A 19,231-nucleotide genomic window follows, 5' to 3' on the forward strand; every position below is an offset into this window, starting at 1 on the left:
TCACTTCTGGAGACTCTGGTTTCCAGTGGATAAAGAGGAGGTGTTCTGCTTGTCATGGGAGCACAGCTTATGCTAACAACTGACATTGCTTTTCCTAAGAAGTCCTTGGGAGCCTCCCAGAAACATCTGCTGGATCTGAGGGTACCAGGGGTACCTCCTTCATCCCCTCAGTGTATGGGTTTGGTGTGGGATTTGCCAGTCTGGGAAGCTCAGGGCTCTGGGCAGTTCAGGCCTGGCAGCTTTCCCCCACCTGCCTAAAATTCAGCGCAGAAGGGCAAAGGCCCCTCCCCAGCCCAGTGCTGCACTTCTACTCTCCAGTCTTTGGAGCTGTGGCCTTTATTTCAAGTCCTGGATCCCCAGGGGCTGAGTGGGGAATGAGGACAGCTGATAAGCCTGACATTATTGACTTTATGAGGAGTATGCAATGAAGGCTGCACTCTTATCTGCTACCCACAGAGCATCTAAATCCTCATCTAGGGGACCCATTCATGAATCATGTCTCTTACAAAGACCAGAAAGTATAAAGAGAAAAAAGGGAGTCGCATTCCCACCCTTTTCTTTTCTCCAGTACCTGGCTTTGCCCACCCTCACTGCCCTTACTTTCCCACTGCCCTTGGGTTTATTGGCTGGAAATAGAAGCACTCACAGCTCCAGGCCTACAGAGTTGAGGCCAAGCCAGCCTGGTCTTGAGAGTGTCAGCAGCTGGGCACACTCAGGGCTGTGTGTGCATCCCCCTAACTGGTAACTAAGGGAAGAAAAGCCCACTCACTTGAAGCTGTTGTGTGCCCTGGTTTCTGCTGCAACTGTCAACATTTGCTCTGGACAAAAATGAAATACCCACCCAGCCTCAACACCAGGTGTCTTGGTGGCGAAATGTTAGGGCAGGCAGGGGGGAGGTTACCAAGGGGTCTTGGGTCTAGGGAGCTGGAGAGTGAAAATTAACTGTAAGAGAGAGCCTGCTGGTCAAGAGAAGTTTTTCCTTCTCTTCCTCTGACATCTCCCTCATTCATCCAGCCCTGCAATGTTGGCTTCAGTTAGTGGAAGGAAATAAATGCTTCTTTAGTAAGTAGCACAAGATCCAAAGCAACTGGAAGGACAGAGGTGACAGCCAAGATAATGGGTTGAGCAAATGAAAGAAAAAAAGTGCCGTTTGATTAGGGGGAATTAGAGGCACGTGTTCATATTCCCTGTCTAGTTTTGGGGTAAAGTTTTCTGGTAATAAAATGATTGTTTATTGATCAGCTATACTTTAGCATTTATTCCCAAGCATTAACTTTACATACATTAGTACACTGAATCTTGCAATAACCCATGAAGTTGATATTATTTCCAGTTTACAGCTGAGAAAATTGAGACTGGGAGGAGTTAAGTAACCTGCCCAGTATGGCAACTGATGTTGGAGCAGGAATTCAAATTCCAGTCTGCCTCCAAAGCCTAATGAAGGGCCTCTCAGCTTCTACGCCAGACTGCTTTCCACTTGGTATTCCTCAGTAATTTTTCCCACTTAGTCTACTGCATATCAGTGAATATATATCACCCCCATTTTTATAGAAAACAGGCTCAGAAGAGTATTTTTTCCAATTTGACCAACTTTTGATTTCTTAAGCAAGTGGCCAGTTTAATTGAGAATGTTACTGTGCATCAGTGAGCCTTTAAACAAATTAAAAAATTCCTCTACTTAAATCCAAACCAGTAACCTCATCATTGTGCTCATTCCAGGCAAGGCACTGGGTTAGCAGATAGAAAAGAGGGGAGACACGAAGAAAGGGCATCAACGAGGCAGTTGAACAGTGTTAAACAACAGTGCAGGGAGCCTTTGCAAATCTGATTCCAGATTGTGGATAGATCACTCTCCCCACCCCTACCCGCTTTATTCAAACAGGGCTCCTCATGTGTGGATCCAGTTGAGGACCATCATTTGCTGATTCCTAGATGCAGGATGCTTGGTAACAGGCTGTGGCAAGCTTCCAAGTAAGGGTAATTGTGTTTACAGTGTAATGTTATTTCTCCTCCTTTGTCAAGGAAAGTCACTGTGTGCTACAGGGGAAAACCTGGTTCAGCAGGTTTGTTTTCTCCTAATCAGTATCATTTTTTTTCCTCTGTTGTTCCTATCTATAAGTATGTCCAGGGCTACAAAACCTGTGTACCTTAGGGACTCTGGTCTAAAGATTCTAGCATCTTTACTTTTCTGTCACTACTAGGGAACAATCTCAGGCAAGTCCCAAAATGATGATGAAAAGCCAAATCTCTCTTTTCTTGGGAGAGAAGACCAAAGCTCCCACCCTTCCCAATGGGCCATGTCAGTGTATTCCTCCCTTCCACATACCCTGGTTTCCCACGTCACCCACTTTCATCATAGAGGAGCTAGCTATTTGCTCTGTTATTTTTCTATTTGGGGGATGTTAGAGGAGGGGTGGCAGGAAGAGTCTCAGAGGAGGGGTGATCATCAATCAGTTGCCCTGTGGGTCCTGTGAATGGAGTGACATTAAATCCATGAGAATTTATAGCCTCTGCTGGCTCTGGAAAGATGTTTGTATAAGTACTGCTAGTAATACAGTCAGCTACATGTGAAGACTTGTTTGGGCATACATTTTAGTATTTAGGGAAATACTAAATTTATTTGGGAGCTAAATTGTATGGGAGCAATATTTTGTTGGTGGCTCAGATGGTAGAGTCTGCCTGTAATGCAGGAGACCCAGGTTCAATCCCTGGGTTGGGAAGATTCCCTGAAAAAGGAAATGGCAACCCACTCCAGTATTCTTGCCTGGAGAATTCCATGGACAAAGCAGCCTGGTGGGCTACAGTCCATGGTTGCAAAGGGACATGACTAAGTGACTTTCATTTTCACAATATTTTGTTTTATCTAGGATAACAACTTGTTGTTAATGTAAGTTTATAATGAAAATATTTAATTTTTCATTCAGTTCAGTTCAGTCGCTCAGTCATGTCTGACTCTTTGTGACCCCATGAACTGCAGCATGCCAGGCCTTCCTGTCCATCACCAACTCCCAGAGTCCACCCAAACCCATGTCCATCGAGTCAGTGATGCCATCTAACCATCTCATCCTCTGTCATCCCCTTTTCCTCCTGCCCTCAATCTTTCACAGCATCACAGTCTTTTCCAATGAGTTAGCTCTTCGCATCAGGTGGCCAAAGTATTGGAATTTCAGCTTCAACATCAGTCCTTCCAATGAACACCCAATCCTACCAATAATCTCCTTTAGGATGGACTGGTTGGAGATCCTTGCGGGCCAAGGGACTCTCAAGAGTCTTCTCCAACACCATAGTTCAAAAGCATCAATTCTTCGGCACTCAGCTTTCTTTATAGTCCAATGCTCACATCTATACATGACCATTGGAAAAGCCACAGCCTTGACTAGACGGACTTTTGTTGACCAAGTAATGTCTCTGCTTTTCAATATGCTGTCTAGGTTGGTCATAACTTTTCTTCCAAGGAATAAGCGTCTTTTAATTTCATGGCTGCAGTCACCATCTGCAGTGATTTTGGAGCCCAGAAAAATAAAGTCTGACACTGTTTCCACTGTTTCCCCATCTATTTCATAAAGAATGAGAAAATTGGGTGAAATGCCTAGCATGACACCTAGTACTTAGTGCTACATAAGGGATAAAGAATTCAGTGTGTGGCCTGGAGTTGGTGCTTGATGCCACCCCCTTTGTCAATCCATCATCCTCTTGGCTGTATCTCTATCACAGCCTCTTAGTCTCCCCACATCATTTCTTGGCCCCTCCATACAGTGACCAGAATGTTCTTCTCATTTCCTTAAACAATCATTAAAGAAACTCCTTCCTTGGCCTTAGAAGCATTCACTTTACAGAAACAAGTTATGTGACTTCTGATGGAGAGCGGGGCAGGCTGGAGGCAACCATTTGGAGAATGAGTCGTCACTGCCTTACGTTCATTCATTGAAAGCAAATAAACTGGAATGAGACTTGTTTTAAAGAATCCAAAATGGAGATGGGGGCTCCTTAAAGAAACCAAAGGACTCAAAGGAACCTAAATTTCCCAAATAAAATGTCACAGAAAGATAAAACCTATGACCAAAAGTAACACCCTCATACTGACAAATTTAATTGTAAAAGAACAGTTTATTTGGAAAATGCAAATTTAAAAACAGGAGTTGTAGTATCACAAAACAAAATGGAATTCATGACAAGAAACAAGGCAAAGAAGATCATTTTATGTTGACACAGGGCACAGTTCTCTTAAGTCAATAAAACTTCCATGAGTCTTTATGTGTGAAATGCCTTGTATTTCAGGGTATAAAAATCTAATGCAAACACTCCTGGAAACACCAAAAGGAAGGAAACAGACACAAAACAGTAGAGGAAGATATTCACATAATTCTCTCTAACAGATGAAATAGACCCAAACTCCCATGAATATAGAAGATCAATTTAGTGGATATATATAAAAAATTTTATTTTTCAAACAGAGGATATACCTCCTTTTCTGTTACCTATGGGTCATTTATGGAAGCTGATCATGTTTTACCAAAGAGAAACTCTCAGTAAATATCCTAAAGCAAAAATAATACAAGATATATCTTTGACTACACTGCAAGAAAATTAGAAATTAATAGCAGGTGTTTACCCAAAAAATACCACAATAAGGAAATTAAACAAACAAACAAAAAAAACCTCTCCAAAAGAAAACTTAAACAACCCGTGTTAGAGGTTAACAGCAAAGATACTCGAGTGGAAATGCAGGATGACATCAAAGATGTATCAGAAGAAAATTCATAGCCTGAAGTGCTGTTATTTTTAAAAAGAATGTAAACTAATGGACAATCTAAGAATGGGAGGTAGAGAAGGGACAAAATAAACACAGGCAAATGAAAAAGAGCTGATGGAACAAAGATGAAAGTGAAATAAGTCAAAGGCAGAAAGACAAACACAGTATGATTTTACTCATGGAATACTTAAAAAAAAGTAAAACTTAGATGTAGAAAATGGAGTAGTTCTTACTAGGAGGGAAAGGGGTGGAGATGGGGCACAATAGCTAAAGAGGGGCCACTGTATTGTGACAGAGGGAAACTCAGCTTTTGATGGTGAGCACTCTCTACTTTTGGTAGTATCCAGGGAAACCTGGCGTGCTGCAGTCCCATGAGGTCACAAAGAGTCAGACACGACTGAGCGACTGAACTGGACTGAACTGAACAGAAGTTGAAATATATTATTGTACACATGAAGCTTATATAGTGTTATAAACCAGTTACACCAATTTTTGAAAGAAGATGAAACCTAGAAAGTCCAAAAAAATTTAAAAGATAGTATAAATTAATACATTAGAAAATGAAAAAAAATGATGAACCATAGAGGTAGTTTTTTAAAAGAAAAATGGACAAGCTTTGCAAAGCTAATAACAGAGAAGTCATAAATATATAAGGAAAGAGAAAGGTGATAAATATCGAGATAGTTTTAAAAACTTTGAATAACTGTATGTAACACTTTATTAATGAATGTGAAAATGTCAAAGTACCAAAATTAACTTGAAAGGTAGCACACTTGAAGGAACAAAACCTAACTAGGATTGACTAGTAAATTCTATTAACTGTCAAGAACCAGCTAATTCATGTGATGAATAAACTGATGAAAGCTTAACAATAAATGCATGGAAGGAGAGCTGAATGTATAACTGCAAAAATGGAGAAAAAGATGGATGCGTTGGGGCCTGGATAATGCAGAATTAGGAACTGGGAAGGAGGTTAAGATGAGCAGGGAAGAAGAGAGTTTTAAGACTGGATAGAGCTGATGCTTGGCCTTGAGCCAAAATGACCTTAGCCCATAATCACCTGGGCTAACCGGAATCCCTTCTGAAAACTTCAGTTTGGTCTTTCCTGAAGCTGACAACCCCAGCACACAGGACTAGAGATCCAGCATCACAGGCTAATCCAGACAGATCAATTAAGTCAGCAGAATCAGAAAGGCTAACAAAGCTGGAGCCCTCCTAACGACCTCGTTCTCTCCCCAGCCCCCTCGTCCCTCCCCAAGACCCTGTCCCCACCTCCCTCCCGCAGGTGCAGTCTCTCCAGGGGGCGGTGAGAGCCATGAATAGTAAGGGTCTTAGCTCAAGCACACAGAGGCGTTTAGCTGCCCAAACCTAATCCCCATAATCGGATTATGTAAATTCCTACTTCAACCCCTTCCCCTGCAAGACCTCTCCCCTAAACTCTCCACACTGTGGGACCAGCGGGAAAGACAGCACAGCACGCTGAAGAATCACTGCTAGTGGAATGCTGCACCAAAATGCTTTCCCCATTTTAAAAATTATAAAACCAGCAATAACATGGAAGAAACCTCAGAGAAGAAACCAAATGTTGACCTCGGTTGCACTGTGCTGGCACCTCAGTGCTCCATTCTCTGCAGTCCTTATCTTTCCCTTTGTCCTGTCTCTCGATCCTGGTCCACTTGTACACAGATCCTGTTTTACAATTATTGTTGTTTCCCTTAGCTTCACATATTTCCAGTCTTGCTTCCTAGTTACTGTGCTGTGCTTTGCTTAGTCGCTCAGTCGTGTCCAACTCTTTGTGACCCCATGGGCTGTAGCCTGCCAGACTCCTCTGTCCATGGAGTTTCTCCAGGTAAGACTACTGGATTGGGTTGCCACGCCCTCCTCCAGGGGATCTTCCCAATCCAGGGATCAAACACAGGTTTTCCACATTGCAGGCAGATTCTTCACTGTCTGAGCCACCAGGGAAGCCCAAGAATACTGGAGTGGGTAGCCTATCCCTTCTCCAGGAGATCTTCCCAACCCAAGGATCAAACTGGGGTCTTCTGCATTGCAGACAGATTCTTTACCAGCTGAGCTACCAGGGAAGCCCTGCTGCTGCTGCTGCTAAATCGCTTCAGTCGTATCCGACTCTATGCAACCCCATAGACGGCAGCCCACCAGGCTCCCCCATCCCTGGGATTCTCCAGGCAAGAACATTAGAGTGGGTTGCCATTTCCTTCTCCAATGCATAAAAGTGAAAAGTGAAAGTGAAGTCGCTTAGTCGTGTTCGACTCTTAATGACCCCATGGACTGCAGCCCACCAGGCTCCTCCGTCTATGGGATTCTCCAGGCACGAGTACCGGAGTGGGGTGCCATTGCCTTCTCCATACACTTCTTCTTTATAACTGTAGAATGTGCCATTAAGAATATATTACCTCGCAGGCTTTGGCTGAGAGGAAGGATAATGTAGGTTCTTGGTTTAAATTCTAACGTGTGCTCTATCAGGACTGAGGTAGGGTGGAAAAGCATGGGCACCAAGAGGCCCTGTGAGAAAGCAGTTCTCCTCAATGGCACACAGAGACAGGCAGCAGAAAGGACAAATCAGGGCTGCTCACTGCAAACACCAGAGTATGTTCCCAAAGGCCCCTTTGAGCCTGTGCATCACTGACCAATTCATTTTCTCCAATCCACCCTCCAATCCATCCTCTGACGCCAGAATGAGCCTCGGAACCTGTAAATCTAAACATATCACTTTTACGTTGGAGGCACACAGTTGTCCTCACATGGACTGCCCTCTCCTCCACTCCTGCATGTGTGATTCCTACCCAGCATCTCCCACTCTTGTACCTGGGAGGCCCAGGCCCCTGCCTTGGGTTTTGTGCTTTAGATGGCCCTGCCCTGCTCTGGCCCTACTCCTGTGCCCACCATGTCCCTGCCCATTTCCCACATTCTAGACCATGCTTAGGGTATCAGGGACCCCTGAATTTAGATCACACTCTGTATCCAGAACCGCAGCATTTCTGCCTAAATGGCCTTGAGTCCACTGTCAGAACCTACACGGACGTGAGTCTGAGTGAACTCCGGGAGATGGTGATGAACAGGGAGGCCTGGCGTGCTGCGATTCACGGGGTTGCAAAGAGTCGGACACGACTGAGTGACTGAACTGAACTGAACTGAACACTGGCCTTTTCCTTAGGTCCATGTGGACTGGGAGTCCACGTTATATACCAGGCCCCTCACAGAGCAGGACAGCTTGAGGTGGGAAGAGAAAAGGGGTGGGGGTGGGTCAGGAGTCTCCATTTGTACCCTTGTCCTGGGTCCACCAATGTCAGAGGCAGCCCTGCCTCAAGGCCTGGTTTAAATGTCATCCTTCCCACGATCAATTGCTGATCCTCCGGCTAGAATCTTTGCCTCCCTAGTTCCAATTTCATACTCTCTGGCACTCAGGACTGTCTGCCTTGTATTTGGTCATTTTTGTCATGTCCTCTTCCTCCCAAAGACTGTGAACTAACTCCTTGAAGGCAGATATATAATTTTCTTAACTTCCCTGCCCTCTGAGAACCTAGCAATTTGGGCAATAGCTTTCTTATTTATAATAAGAACTGTATTCATTTTTTTTGAACAGGGGGCAAACAACCCCCAAATCTCAATGGCTTACAACAGCAAAGATTTATTCCTATCTCATATTATGAAGGCTGGGGTTGGCTATGGGTTTGTTTCTTCAGAGAGCAACCCCCAACATGACTTTCTCATAACTGAGCTCAATCAGCAATCACTCTTAAAGCTTCTACTCCATTACAGCCAAGTCAAGTCCATTCACATTCCATTGTCTGATGTCAGTCACATGGTCAAACCTGGAAGGGAGCAAGCTGTCTCTTTACCTAAATTACCTACAGGGAAGCACTGCCAGTCACATGACAATCCTCACAAGTAAGGGAGGGAGCCAGTAGTTGTAACAATAATGTGATTTATCAGAGTAAAATTTGCATTAGTCTGACTGTGTTGTAGGCCCAGTGCTAAATTCTTTACCTGTTTTGTTTTTCTCATTTAGTCCTCAGTTCAGTTCAGTTCAGTCGCTCAGTCGTGTCCGACTCTTTGTGACCCTATGAATTGCAGCACGCCAGGCCTCCCTGTTCATCACCATCTCCCAGAGTTCACTCAGACTCATGTCCATCGAGTCCATGATGCCATCCAGCCATCTCATCCTCGGTCGTCCCCTTCTCCTCCTGCCCCCAATCCCTCCCAGCATCAGAGTCTTTTCCAATGAGTCAACTCTTCTCATGAGGTGGCCAAAGTACTGGAGTTTCAGCTTTAGCATCATTCCTTCCAAAGAAATACCCGGGTTGATCTCCTTCAGAATGGACTGGTTGGATCTCCTTGCAGTCCAAGGGACTCTCAAGAGTCTTCTTCATTTAGTCCTCATGACCCTATTATTATTCCCATTTTACAGATGAGGAAAATGAGGTAGGGAGAAGTTACATGATTTGCCTATGGTCATATAAGTGGATAGATAGGGGATTTCAACCTGGGTAATACAAATCCAGAGTCCTTTGCTCTTGCCCACTAAGCATTAATGCATCTGTGAATTTATTGTGCCAAATCCTATGCTGGTACCGTCAGAGAGTGTGATACCTAGAAGTTTGATTTATTAACCAGCATTTGAAGAATGCCTATTCAGTGGGACTGGAGAGACAGACAAAACAAATAAGTAAAATATTACTACACAGCAGTGAATACTAAGGAGAAAAATAAAGCAGGGTAGGAAGATGCAGAGCCTTGTGTGTGTGAAGGTGCAGTTTTAGACCTTGTGGTCAGAGAATCTTCATTGAGAAGGTGACATTTGAGCAAAGACCTGAAGAATGTCAGCTCCTTGAGGGCAGAAATTTGTGTCTGTTTTGTTTGAATCCCAGTGCCTGTAACAGGCACTGGCTCATAGTAGACACTCAGTATTAATAATTTCTGAATGAATCAAAGGAGGTGAGGGAGGGAACTATTTGGATTTTGAGAGAAGAGTGTTGCAGGCAGTGGAAACAGACCATGCAGAGGCCCTGAGGCAGGAGAGTGCCTGGAATGTTCATGAAACTACGGATGACAGAGTGGCTAGAGCTGAGTACACTTCTTTAGCTTCTTCTCAGGCAGAGAAGGAACAGACAAGTCAGGTAAAAGGTATCTGGGAGCCAATGTTAAGACTTCAGCTTAATTCTGAGTGAAATGGGGAGCCAGAGGAGGGTTTTGAGTGAGAAGCAACAGGAACCTGACTTGGGTTTTCAAAGGATCCTTCTGGGTGATGCTGGAGAATAGATGGAAAGAGGAAAGTACAGAAGCAGTAAGACCAAGGAGGAGGCACTCTGGAATATGGGATGAATAAATCTGGGAATCTGTCCAGTGCAGTGATGGTTAAACTTCTCTGTGTATGTTAATCTCCTGGGACACTTAGTAAAAAGGCTGATTTCTAACCCTATCCCCAGAAAACCTGATCTGGTGGTCTCGGCTGTGGATTTTGAAGTCTATACCTTCCTTCACCCATGATTTTGAAGTAAGTGGTTCTTGAACTACAGTTGGGAGACTCACTGGGGCTTAAATGATTGACATCTGATGAGTTGATGAGTTGACCTCGGGGCATGCACTTCTGGAGGTTTGTAGACACTGTAGAAAAGGGTTGGTAAGTTGCACTCCGCCCTCCGGGGTATGCTGTAGTCGGGGTGAGTGTCAGGACCCCCTCGCGTCCCCAAACGTTACACAAAGCTGGCTTCTTCCGCCTCTGCTCGGTTCTAGGGCACAGGGAGACTGGTCCCGGGAAGCGGGGATGTGGGGGTGGAGGGTGGGTATGGGAGGGACCTGCGGGAGTCTAGGGCGGGGAAGGGGCCCCGTGGGTCCCTAGACAAAAGGCGATGTCTATAAAGGCGGTGGCGGAGGGGCAGCGCCCAGGCGAGGGCGACAACTGCGGCGCGGGCTCCCTGCTCGGAGAGAAGGTGCGTGGACTCCAAGAGGGTTGGGGGCGCTGCTGGGTTTGGGCGCCAGCGAGTCTCTGGCGCAGTTCCCCAGTCCGAGCCGCACTCGCCGCGGAGGGCAGGGGTGTGGAGGTGACTTGGTGGCAGCCACCAAGGCGACTCGGTGAGAAGACGTGGGGACTTTCCGCGGGGCAGGGGCCGTGGTGCAGCTCCGGGGGAGCCTAGCGGGTACCTAGCGCGTGCCGGCGGGACTGTTGAGCCTTGATATGTAATGTCCCGGACACCCAGGAGCATCTCCGAGGGCCGTCTTGGCAGCTTCTGAGCTGGGGTGAGCGACTCTTGGAAACCTGGCAGGTGCGAAACTTTAGATGTTTCTCACAGAATGCCTGAACTTAGTCTCAGGGCAGGCGCTGCAGGCAAGGGGGAGCAAGAATTAGAAAAAGAAAAAGGGAAAAGCCAGGAAGTGAAGCGGTCAAGGGCAGCAGGTTGGGTCGGGTGGGCGTGAGCTGGGAAGGCAGGTGTAGAGCGCCGTTTTGAAACAGGTGGCCCTCCCAGTGCACCGGGAGCCCACCCAAAAATCCACATTCACAGTAAATGTGCTTGTTTAGAACGTCAACATGCAGAGCTGTCTGGTGAGAAAAGTAATTGCATAATAGCACGTGTGGTGATTTTATATATATATTATATATAGAGAGATGATATATTATATAAACACACACCAAACTGGCTACTGCAGGAGAATGAGTTTGAATAGGTAGATGGATAAGGGAGGGGGACTTTTTTCTGGTTTATCACTTGTGTACTGCTTGATTCCCGCCCCCTTAAGTTAGCCTGTGTTACTTCTATAGCAACTTCTAAAGGCAAACCTGTGCCTGGTGTTTGAGGTTAGGCACCTTCCCCAAACCCAATTGTATAAACCACCCTTCACTACCCTCCTTCTGTATCGTGTTTTCACTTACTTTTCAAAGAGAGATGAAAGAAGAGAGAAATACACAGGACCAAATGCCAGAAAGAGAAATTAACATCTTACGAGAAAAGAGCAGCATGAGCCTGAATGCCTGGCACAGTCCACCGTAGGAAGGTTAGCTGTCTGTACGTCTGTGCTGCTGCCTTTCTGGTTGACCTGGGCTCCATGTCCAGAAAACATCCACATGAAAAAGAAGCAGCACCTGTTAGAGGTAGTGGTCACCTTCTCAGGGTGTTGTTCTTTTCTCCAGTAACCTGTTACCTTCTGTGGTAACAAAGTTTATGCTCACTTATGTGGTGGTAGTCACACAGTCTTGTCCAACTCTTTGTGATCCCATGGACTGAAGCCTGCTAGGCTCCTCTGTCCAAGGGATTCTCCAAGCAAGAATATTGGAGTGGGTTGCCATTCCCTTCTCCAGTGCTCACCTATATTCACCTGTATTCCTATTCAATTTACTGTGACATTCCTCCTATCCAGGCATTCTTAACCTTTGGGCCATGACACCTACCCACCCAGCGGTGTGTGGATAAAACTCAGGGGATTCTAAATTACATCCTTTTATCTACTAACCTTTCAACTAAATTGAGCATTTCCTTTATTTATGAATGTTTATGTAGTTTATTCTGAATAAACTACAGTGGTGGTAGCAGTGCTGATGCCTTTGTCATCAATAGAAATCATAGACACTTTCAACTCTTGTTACAGATGTTGCTGATCTTCTGAAAAAACCACTTACCAATCACCAGTTAGAAATGATGGTGACAAATCTAATTATTTAATGTGTTAAAAGTGAAGCATAGGTTTTATTGTTTTGCATTTTAGAATTATTCTCATACCTAACAAGTATAACTGGTTATTTTATGTGTCCATGTATTTTAATTCATGCCTTTTAACTTCATATTCTGAGAAGACTTTTCCCTTTATGTATTTGAAATAATTGTTCTGAGATGAAATCTGTCCCTTGGCTTCCCCGGCCCCGACTCAGCGGGCGTCAGTGGTGACTCAGGCTTGGGACACAGGCTCTGCAACATTGGGCTGTGTGACCTGGGACAAAGAACTGCACCTCTGTTTCAACATCTATCTGATGCTCTCTGATTCTGTGGCATCTGGAGTATTTTTTAAGCTCTTAAAGTACTCTGAATCAAGATTTGTAGCGATCAGTATTTGCAACAGGAAAAATACTAAATGCCATTTTCCTTTGATTTAATAAATACTTTAATAATTTTCCAGTGACCTCTACTTTGAGTTTTTCAAGCTTGTTGAATCACTGATTTTTATTTCCCAATGTGGAGAAGGAGAGTAACACACTTGAGGATAAATCAACAAGTAATTATTAAGCACCTCCTAGAATGGCAAGATTGCATTTCAGAAGCCTACCTTCTCTCCTCCCTGTTTCTGCTTTTCACAATAGGATGGAGCTTTCTCAGAAGGAAACATCAGTTAGTTTATCCTGGCTAATCTTTTCTTCCCAGCTTGAAAATGACCCTCCCAAGGGACTAGTGAATAAGCTAAAGCCTCTTTTGACAAGAGAAGCTTAAAAGTAACTTTACTCTTACGGTCCTGGCTGCAAAGCAGCCAGTTTCAACGTGAGCAAAACTGGATAGTCTTAAAAATTCCCTTGATTTAGGTTCACACTTTCATATTTTAGGTATAGTTAGATACAGGTCCGACAATGCTCATTGTAGATATAAAGGCCAGGTTGGACCCTGGTTCAATTCCTGGGTTGGAAAGATCCACTGGAGAAGGGATAGGCTACCCACTCCAGTATTCTTGGGCTTTCCTGGTGACTTAGCTGGTAAAGGATCCACCTGCAATGTGAGAGACCTGAGTTTGATCCCTGGGTTGCGAAGATCCCCTGGAGAAAGGATAGGCTACCCACTCTAGTATTCTGGCCCGGAGAATTCCATGGACTGTATAGTCCATAGGGTCACAAAGAGTCAGATATGACTGAGCAACGTTCACTTTCACTTTAGGTAGATAAAAGGCAAAGGCAGGGCGTCATGGCATTTCAGCACAGAAAGAGGCCTTGGGTATCACCCCCTTCAGATTGGAAGTCCCCTGGATTGCCTTAGTTAGGTGCTATTTCTCTGTTCCTACAGACCCTGGGCTTCCCATCTGTGTCATAGGGCAGAGGGTTCCTCAGTGTCCAGCAGCCAGTACAGTGTCTGGCGCATAGGGTCAGTAATTGTTGATAGTAAAGTCTGGAGTACATGTGACTGTATTGGATGGATCCAACCAGGGTGTCTCTACAGAGATAGAGGAAGTAAACCTAAGTGGCTGATGGAGGAAGCCGGAGGGGGCCTGAGATCAGCCAGTGAAGTTGAGCTGCCATGATTCTGCTCACCACTGGCTTCTCAGCACAGCACTGGCCTCTCCTACCCAGGCAGAAGCAGGAAGGTCAACAAGAACCTGCATGGGGAAATGTCCTAGGGGCATATATCCTTCTAGCTGATATTCTATGTAATATTAATACTTTGTCACTCTTAATCCCCTAAATACTGCTTCCTTCTTAACCATAGTTTTGCTAGGTCTCAGAGCTTCTGTTTGGAGGGCAAGGCAATGTTCTTAGCATTAGCTGCACAGGCAGATCATGTGAGGGGTGCACGGATGGGACCTAACTTCAGGAAAAAACTGGCAGTTCAGCTGCAGGGAGTGCAGTTAGCTGACAGCCATCAGTGGCAGTGCTGACTGGACTCAGGACTGGGCCTCCATTCTTCAGGTAGCTCCCAGCCTATGAGTGAGCGTGGCAGCGCTGCCGGGACCTGGCGATTCTTGCCCCATAGCGTCTCCTTTACAGGCACTTTTTGCCCTAGAGCTCCCTATTGGGGTGGCTGCCACATTTCCAGCTCTGTACTGCAGCCTGAGGCGCTTCTGACCAGTCCTGCAGCCTCCCTGCTTTGATTTTGGTGCATTGCAGTCTGAAGACATTCTTGGCCCAAGTCTTTCTTTTCTTTTTTCATTTTTCACAGGCCTTAACTCCCAATAAACTGCTAGTTGTACACCCAACTCCAGCTTGACATCTGCTTCCTGGAGGACCAAGCTGATCCACCTGGGGAGTTTTAAAAAATACCAATGCCCCCAGAAATTTTTATTTAATTGGCCTGGGGTACAGTCTGGGTGAATCCAATAAGCAGCTCAAGTCAAGGGCCACTGGAACAGAAGAAAAGTTCTGGAGCAGAAGTTCCAAGTGTTAAGTTAGAAAAGGATCTGCTTTCTCATAAGTCACTAGGGCTTCAACAAATCAGTTCTTTAGGTCCTTTTTGAATAAAATGGGCCCACCCTTTCATGCCACAGGTGCCAATATGTAACCCTCCAACTCCTTCCTGCAATGGTGGGCCGTTAACACAAACAACAGTTGTGGAAGGAAGCTGGCATTTTGAGAGGCACCTACCAACTTCCTGGTATTCTATATGTTGCTTTTATGTAACCTATGTCAGATACTCAGTATTTACCTACAGACTTATATCCTTGTGTGTGCGTGTGTGCTCACTCAGTCATTTCCGATTCTTTGTGACCCTATGGACTACAGCCCACCAGGCTCTTCTGTCCATGGGATTCTCCAGACAAGAATATTGGAGTGGATTGCCATCCTCTCCTCCAGGGGATCTTTCCGACCCAGAGATCAAATCTAAGTTTCCTACATCTCTTGCATTGCAGGCAGATTCTTTACTGATGAGCCACTGGGGAAGGCCCTCATATCCTCAGAAAAGCCCAGATAAAAGTAAAGAAAGGTAGAATTTAGGGAAAAGCTCAGCAGCGTTGACCTGATTATTTTGGTCTTGACATGATCCTTTGATGCTTTTCTCTAGTCAGCAAGTGTCTCTCTGGATTTGGCCCTTAGTGTGTGGGACCTTGTCCTGTGATTCTTAAATGTTTCTGTACGTGCCACCTTCTCCATCAGGCCATCCAATAAGCTCCTTGAGCACAAGTATCCCATCCCAGCCAAGTCCACAAGCCCAGCTCATAGTACGGGGCCTAGCACAGAGCAGGTCTACAGGAAGGGTTAAAATAAAGGAACAAAGGTAGCAAGAGCCAAGAGGTTGTATAAGCAGACTTGGTTATAGAAAAACAAGATATTATCTTCCCCCCAGTATTCACAATTCAGTATTTCACAAGTCATTTTTATTTATAAACATATTTTTGTTGTATTTATTCCTCAACACTTTTATAGCCATTACCGTGTGTCAGGCACTGTTGAAACTGATTTACAAATATTAAGCTTATTTAATTCTCCTAATAGCCTTTGTCTACCACCAGTGGCTGCAGGGGTTCAGCAAGGGAAGGATATGGGAGTCTCTGGGATGGCCTGGAAGGGTTTGTAGGAATGGAAAGGAGGATTTAATCTGCTCTTTAAAGATTGTGTAGAAATAGGCAAGAAAACAGTGAGGAGGGATCTCATGGGACAGAAAATGTAAAGGTATGGAATTGGGAATCTTTACTGCTCTTTGGGTTGGGGGAGGTGGTGGTGTGGGCAACAGGAAGGGACCCTCTGCCCAGGTTGCTGAGACTGGAGCAGGTGGCAAACTGATAGCCATGAGCCAAGGGTACCAGATGTCTGGTGCTGGGTTTTGGCTTATTTCCTGATGTGCCATAAACATTGCCATTTATGTATGTTAATCCAAGCCACCTGAACAAAGGGGCCTGTGCCTCTCAGAGGAAAAAATGGCATGATTAGGACTGGCAATACGTGATAACAATCACCTCGCCTACGGTTGGAAAGATCATCCAGATTCAACCTTGGGGGGCCTGGCTATCTTCCGCAGCATCCATATCAAATTGTCACCCTTCACCTACTCCTTTTCTTTGTTTGTCATGCTAAATAACCCCATTGCTATTCTTCATACAACTGAACTTCAAGATTCTTCCTCACCCTGCTCATCCCCCTCGGACTGTGGTCTGGTCTAGACATTTTAGCCCTTACACAGTGCGCCCAATCCTGCAGATGAAGTCCACCAGCCAAAAGAGTTGTGCTGTCACCTTCTTCATTCCTAATGTTATGTTGTAAATGAAACCTAGGATCGCAGCCCCCTCCCCCTTTTTAAAGAATCTACATTCAACTCCCTATTAACAAATATGTATTTTCCTCTCATGTGTACTCAGTCCCACGCCGTGCCTGATTCTGAACACTTAGGAAGAGTTGGTTATAAAAGAAGTAATGGGAGTGTTAGGATAAAACCACCATTTTACCTGGAGGCTTCGAAACAACCAGGGAGAGAAAAGCTGACAGGAGGTGCTCTCACCCTGCCCTTTCTTCTGCCGCATTTTCTTCTCTTGTCACAGGAAGATCCACAACACCTGGAAACGAGGCAGCACACCCCCTAAGATCTGGGTCGAGAAGATGAACAACTCAAGCTCCTGGCAGGACATGGGCTACCCAGCAGGCCTCTGACAAGGTGTTGGCCCTCAGGGCCCTTTCTCTTTCCTGTCTTAGGAACTCCAACATGACCAGAAAGATCTTCACGAACACCAGGGAGCGGTGGAGGCAGCAGAACGTCAACAGTGCCTTTGCCAAGCTGAGGAAGCTCATCCCCACTCACCCTCCGGACAAGAAGCTGAGCAAAAATGAAACACTTCGCCTGGCCATGAGGTACATCAACTTCCTGGTGAAAGTCTTGGGAGAGCAGAGCCTACAGCAAACAGGAGTGGCCGCTCCAGGAAACATTCTGGGCCTTTTCCCCCAAGGACCCTACCTGCCAGACAGGACTCTGCTTGGTGACTACCAGGTTCCATCACCCGGCTCAAGCCACCACATTCCGTAATTGTGGGGCTCTAGCTGTTGTGACCCCAGGCAGCACTGGTTCAGAAGTCACTAGCTGTCAACAGCCTTTTTGCAAGTACCAGAGTCAGCATGGTGAATAATTTGTGAGGTATGAACTCAAGCTTCATAGGAAGTGTCTCATGGTCAGCTGCAGAATGCTAAAAGAAGGCCAAAAGGGAGGTGGCCACACATCCCCTCCCCTGGGGGCTTCAGGCAGAAAAGCCTGTATCTGTTGATTTTATAAATCCAGGTTCTTGCATAAGATGTTGTTTTTGGGGAAAAAAGGACCCTTAGACTAAAAAAAACTGGCTTGAAAATCACTGCTTTACGTAATATGTTTTCAGTTGTAAGAAGAGTTTCCTCGAAATGGATCGCAGATCGATGAGTAGAAAACGCTACCCTCCGAACATATTTTAAAGTTTGTTCTGAAAAATGAGGCATATGTGATCAAGGGTGAACAGCATAAGACAAATGAAAAGATAGCCCTTGCAGAAACCAGCCTGGAGACTTGGGGGGAATCTGCGGATAAAAGACCCTTCTGACACATGAAGCACAAGAAGGCGGCAGATACGTGCAGGAGAGCTCTGCATCCTCTATCTCTATGGAAATGTGAGGTGTCACTTGCATTGGACCACGAGTATGTGTGTTATCGCTAAAGCCAAATGGTAGATTATACCTATGAGAGGAAAGGACATGATAATTTGTGAGAGTTCATGGTTTTCTTATGAAAAGAAGTACTAAAATAGTTTTCCTAATCCTTTAGTTTCACATGTCAGGTATTGAAAACTTTTAATTCAGCATGAGTTCTTGATGATTTAAGACCTGTGAAATTCAAATAGAATGATGAAAATCTAAATATTACCATTTAACAGCTCATTTAACAGAGAGCTTAACAAAAGATTTAGAGTAGACAATAGGAGTGTAATACCAGACTCTAATGAATTGATGGATGTGTGATTTGTTTTCCCTGCTGAGGAGCGTTAGCTCAGTTTTACACTGGGAGGGGTAGTGCCCACAAAAGAATGAACAGCGTGGATCTGGCAGAACTCACAACCGTACACCACCGTGATGATGCTTGGATTCAAAAATGAATCCCATAGTTAAGCCCAGAATACAAATAATGTCATTTGATTGTCTCTGGAATGTTTTATTTTCCCAAAATTCTTGACAGAACATTGGTTTTAAAACCTTCTGAACTATAGGTAGGAAATTGATGGGTTTGAGATTATATATACACAATAGAGGAATTTAAATTTTCTGCCCACTCTGGAAAGAAGATATTCAGTTTATGAAAGGCTTAAATGAACCTCTTTGGTTTGGTGATCAGAAGAAATCTGGATGAGGCATCCTCAAAATCTCATTCTCAAAACAGCAAGTTCATAATGTCATTAAACTCTACACAGCATTCACAGTTATGGCACAATGCATTTATTAAAACAATGCATTTAGGACTTCCCTGGTGGTCCAGAAGTTAAGACTCTGCACTTCCAATGCAGGGGGTTTGGGATTCCTGGTCAGGGTACTAAGATCCCACATGCCGTGTTAGTTAGTTAATTCAGTCACTCAGTAATGTCTGACTCTTTGTGACCCCATGGACTGCAGCACTCTAGGCTTCCCTATCCATCTGTAACTCCCAGAGCTTACTCAAACTCATGTCCATCAAGTAGGTGATGCCATCCAACTGTCTCATCCTGTGTCATCCCCTTTTCCTCCTGCTCTCAATCTTTCCCACCATCAGTCTTTTCCAATGAGTCAGTTCTTTGCATCAGGTGGATTGGAGCATCAAAGTATTGGAGCTTCAACTGAAGCATCAGTCCTTCCAA

At 44.9% G+C, this 19,231-nt stretch overlaps 1 protein-coding gene across 1 annotated transcript; it reads left to right on the forward strand.

Annotated features, from left to right (window-relative positions):
- The first annotated feature begins 16,851 nt into the window (after window positions 1-16,851).
- On the forward strand, window positions 16,852-18,899 carry TAL2 (TAL bHLH transcription factor 2). The gene has a single exon (XM_040241132.1). It carries the CDS (start codon window positions 17,092-17,094, stop codon window positions 17,407-17,409), a length of 318 nt encoding a protein of 105 aa, XP_040097066.1. The 5' UTR covers window positions 16,852-17,091; the 3' UTR covers window positions 17,410-18,899.
- Window positions 18,900-19,231: the final 332 nt, after the last annotated feature.

The sequence above is a fragment of the Oryx dammah genome, unplaced genomic scaffold, assembly GCF_014754425.2.
Source record: "Oryx dammah isolate SB20612 unplaced genomic scaffold, SCBI_Odam_1.1 HiC_scaffold_1, whole genome shotgun sequence".
Lineage (NCBI taxonomy): Eukaryota > Metazoa > Chordata > Mammalia > Artiodactyla > Bovidae > Oryx > Oryx dammah.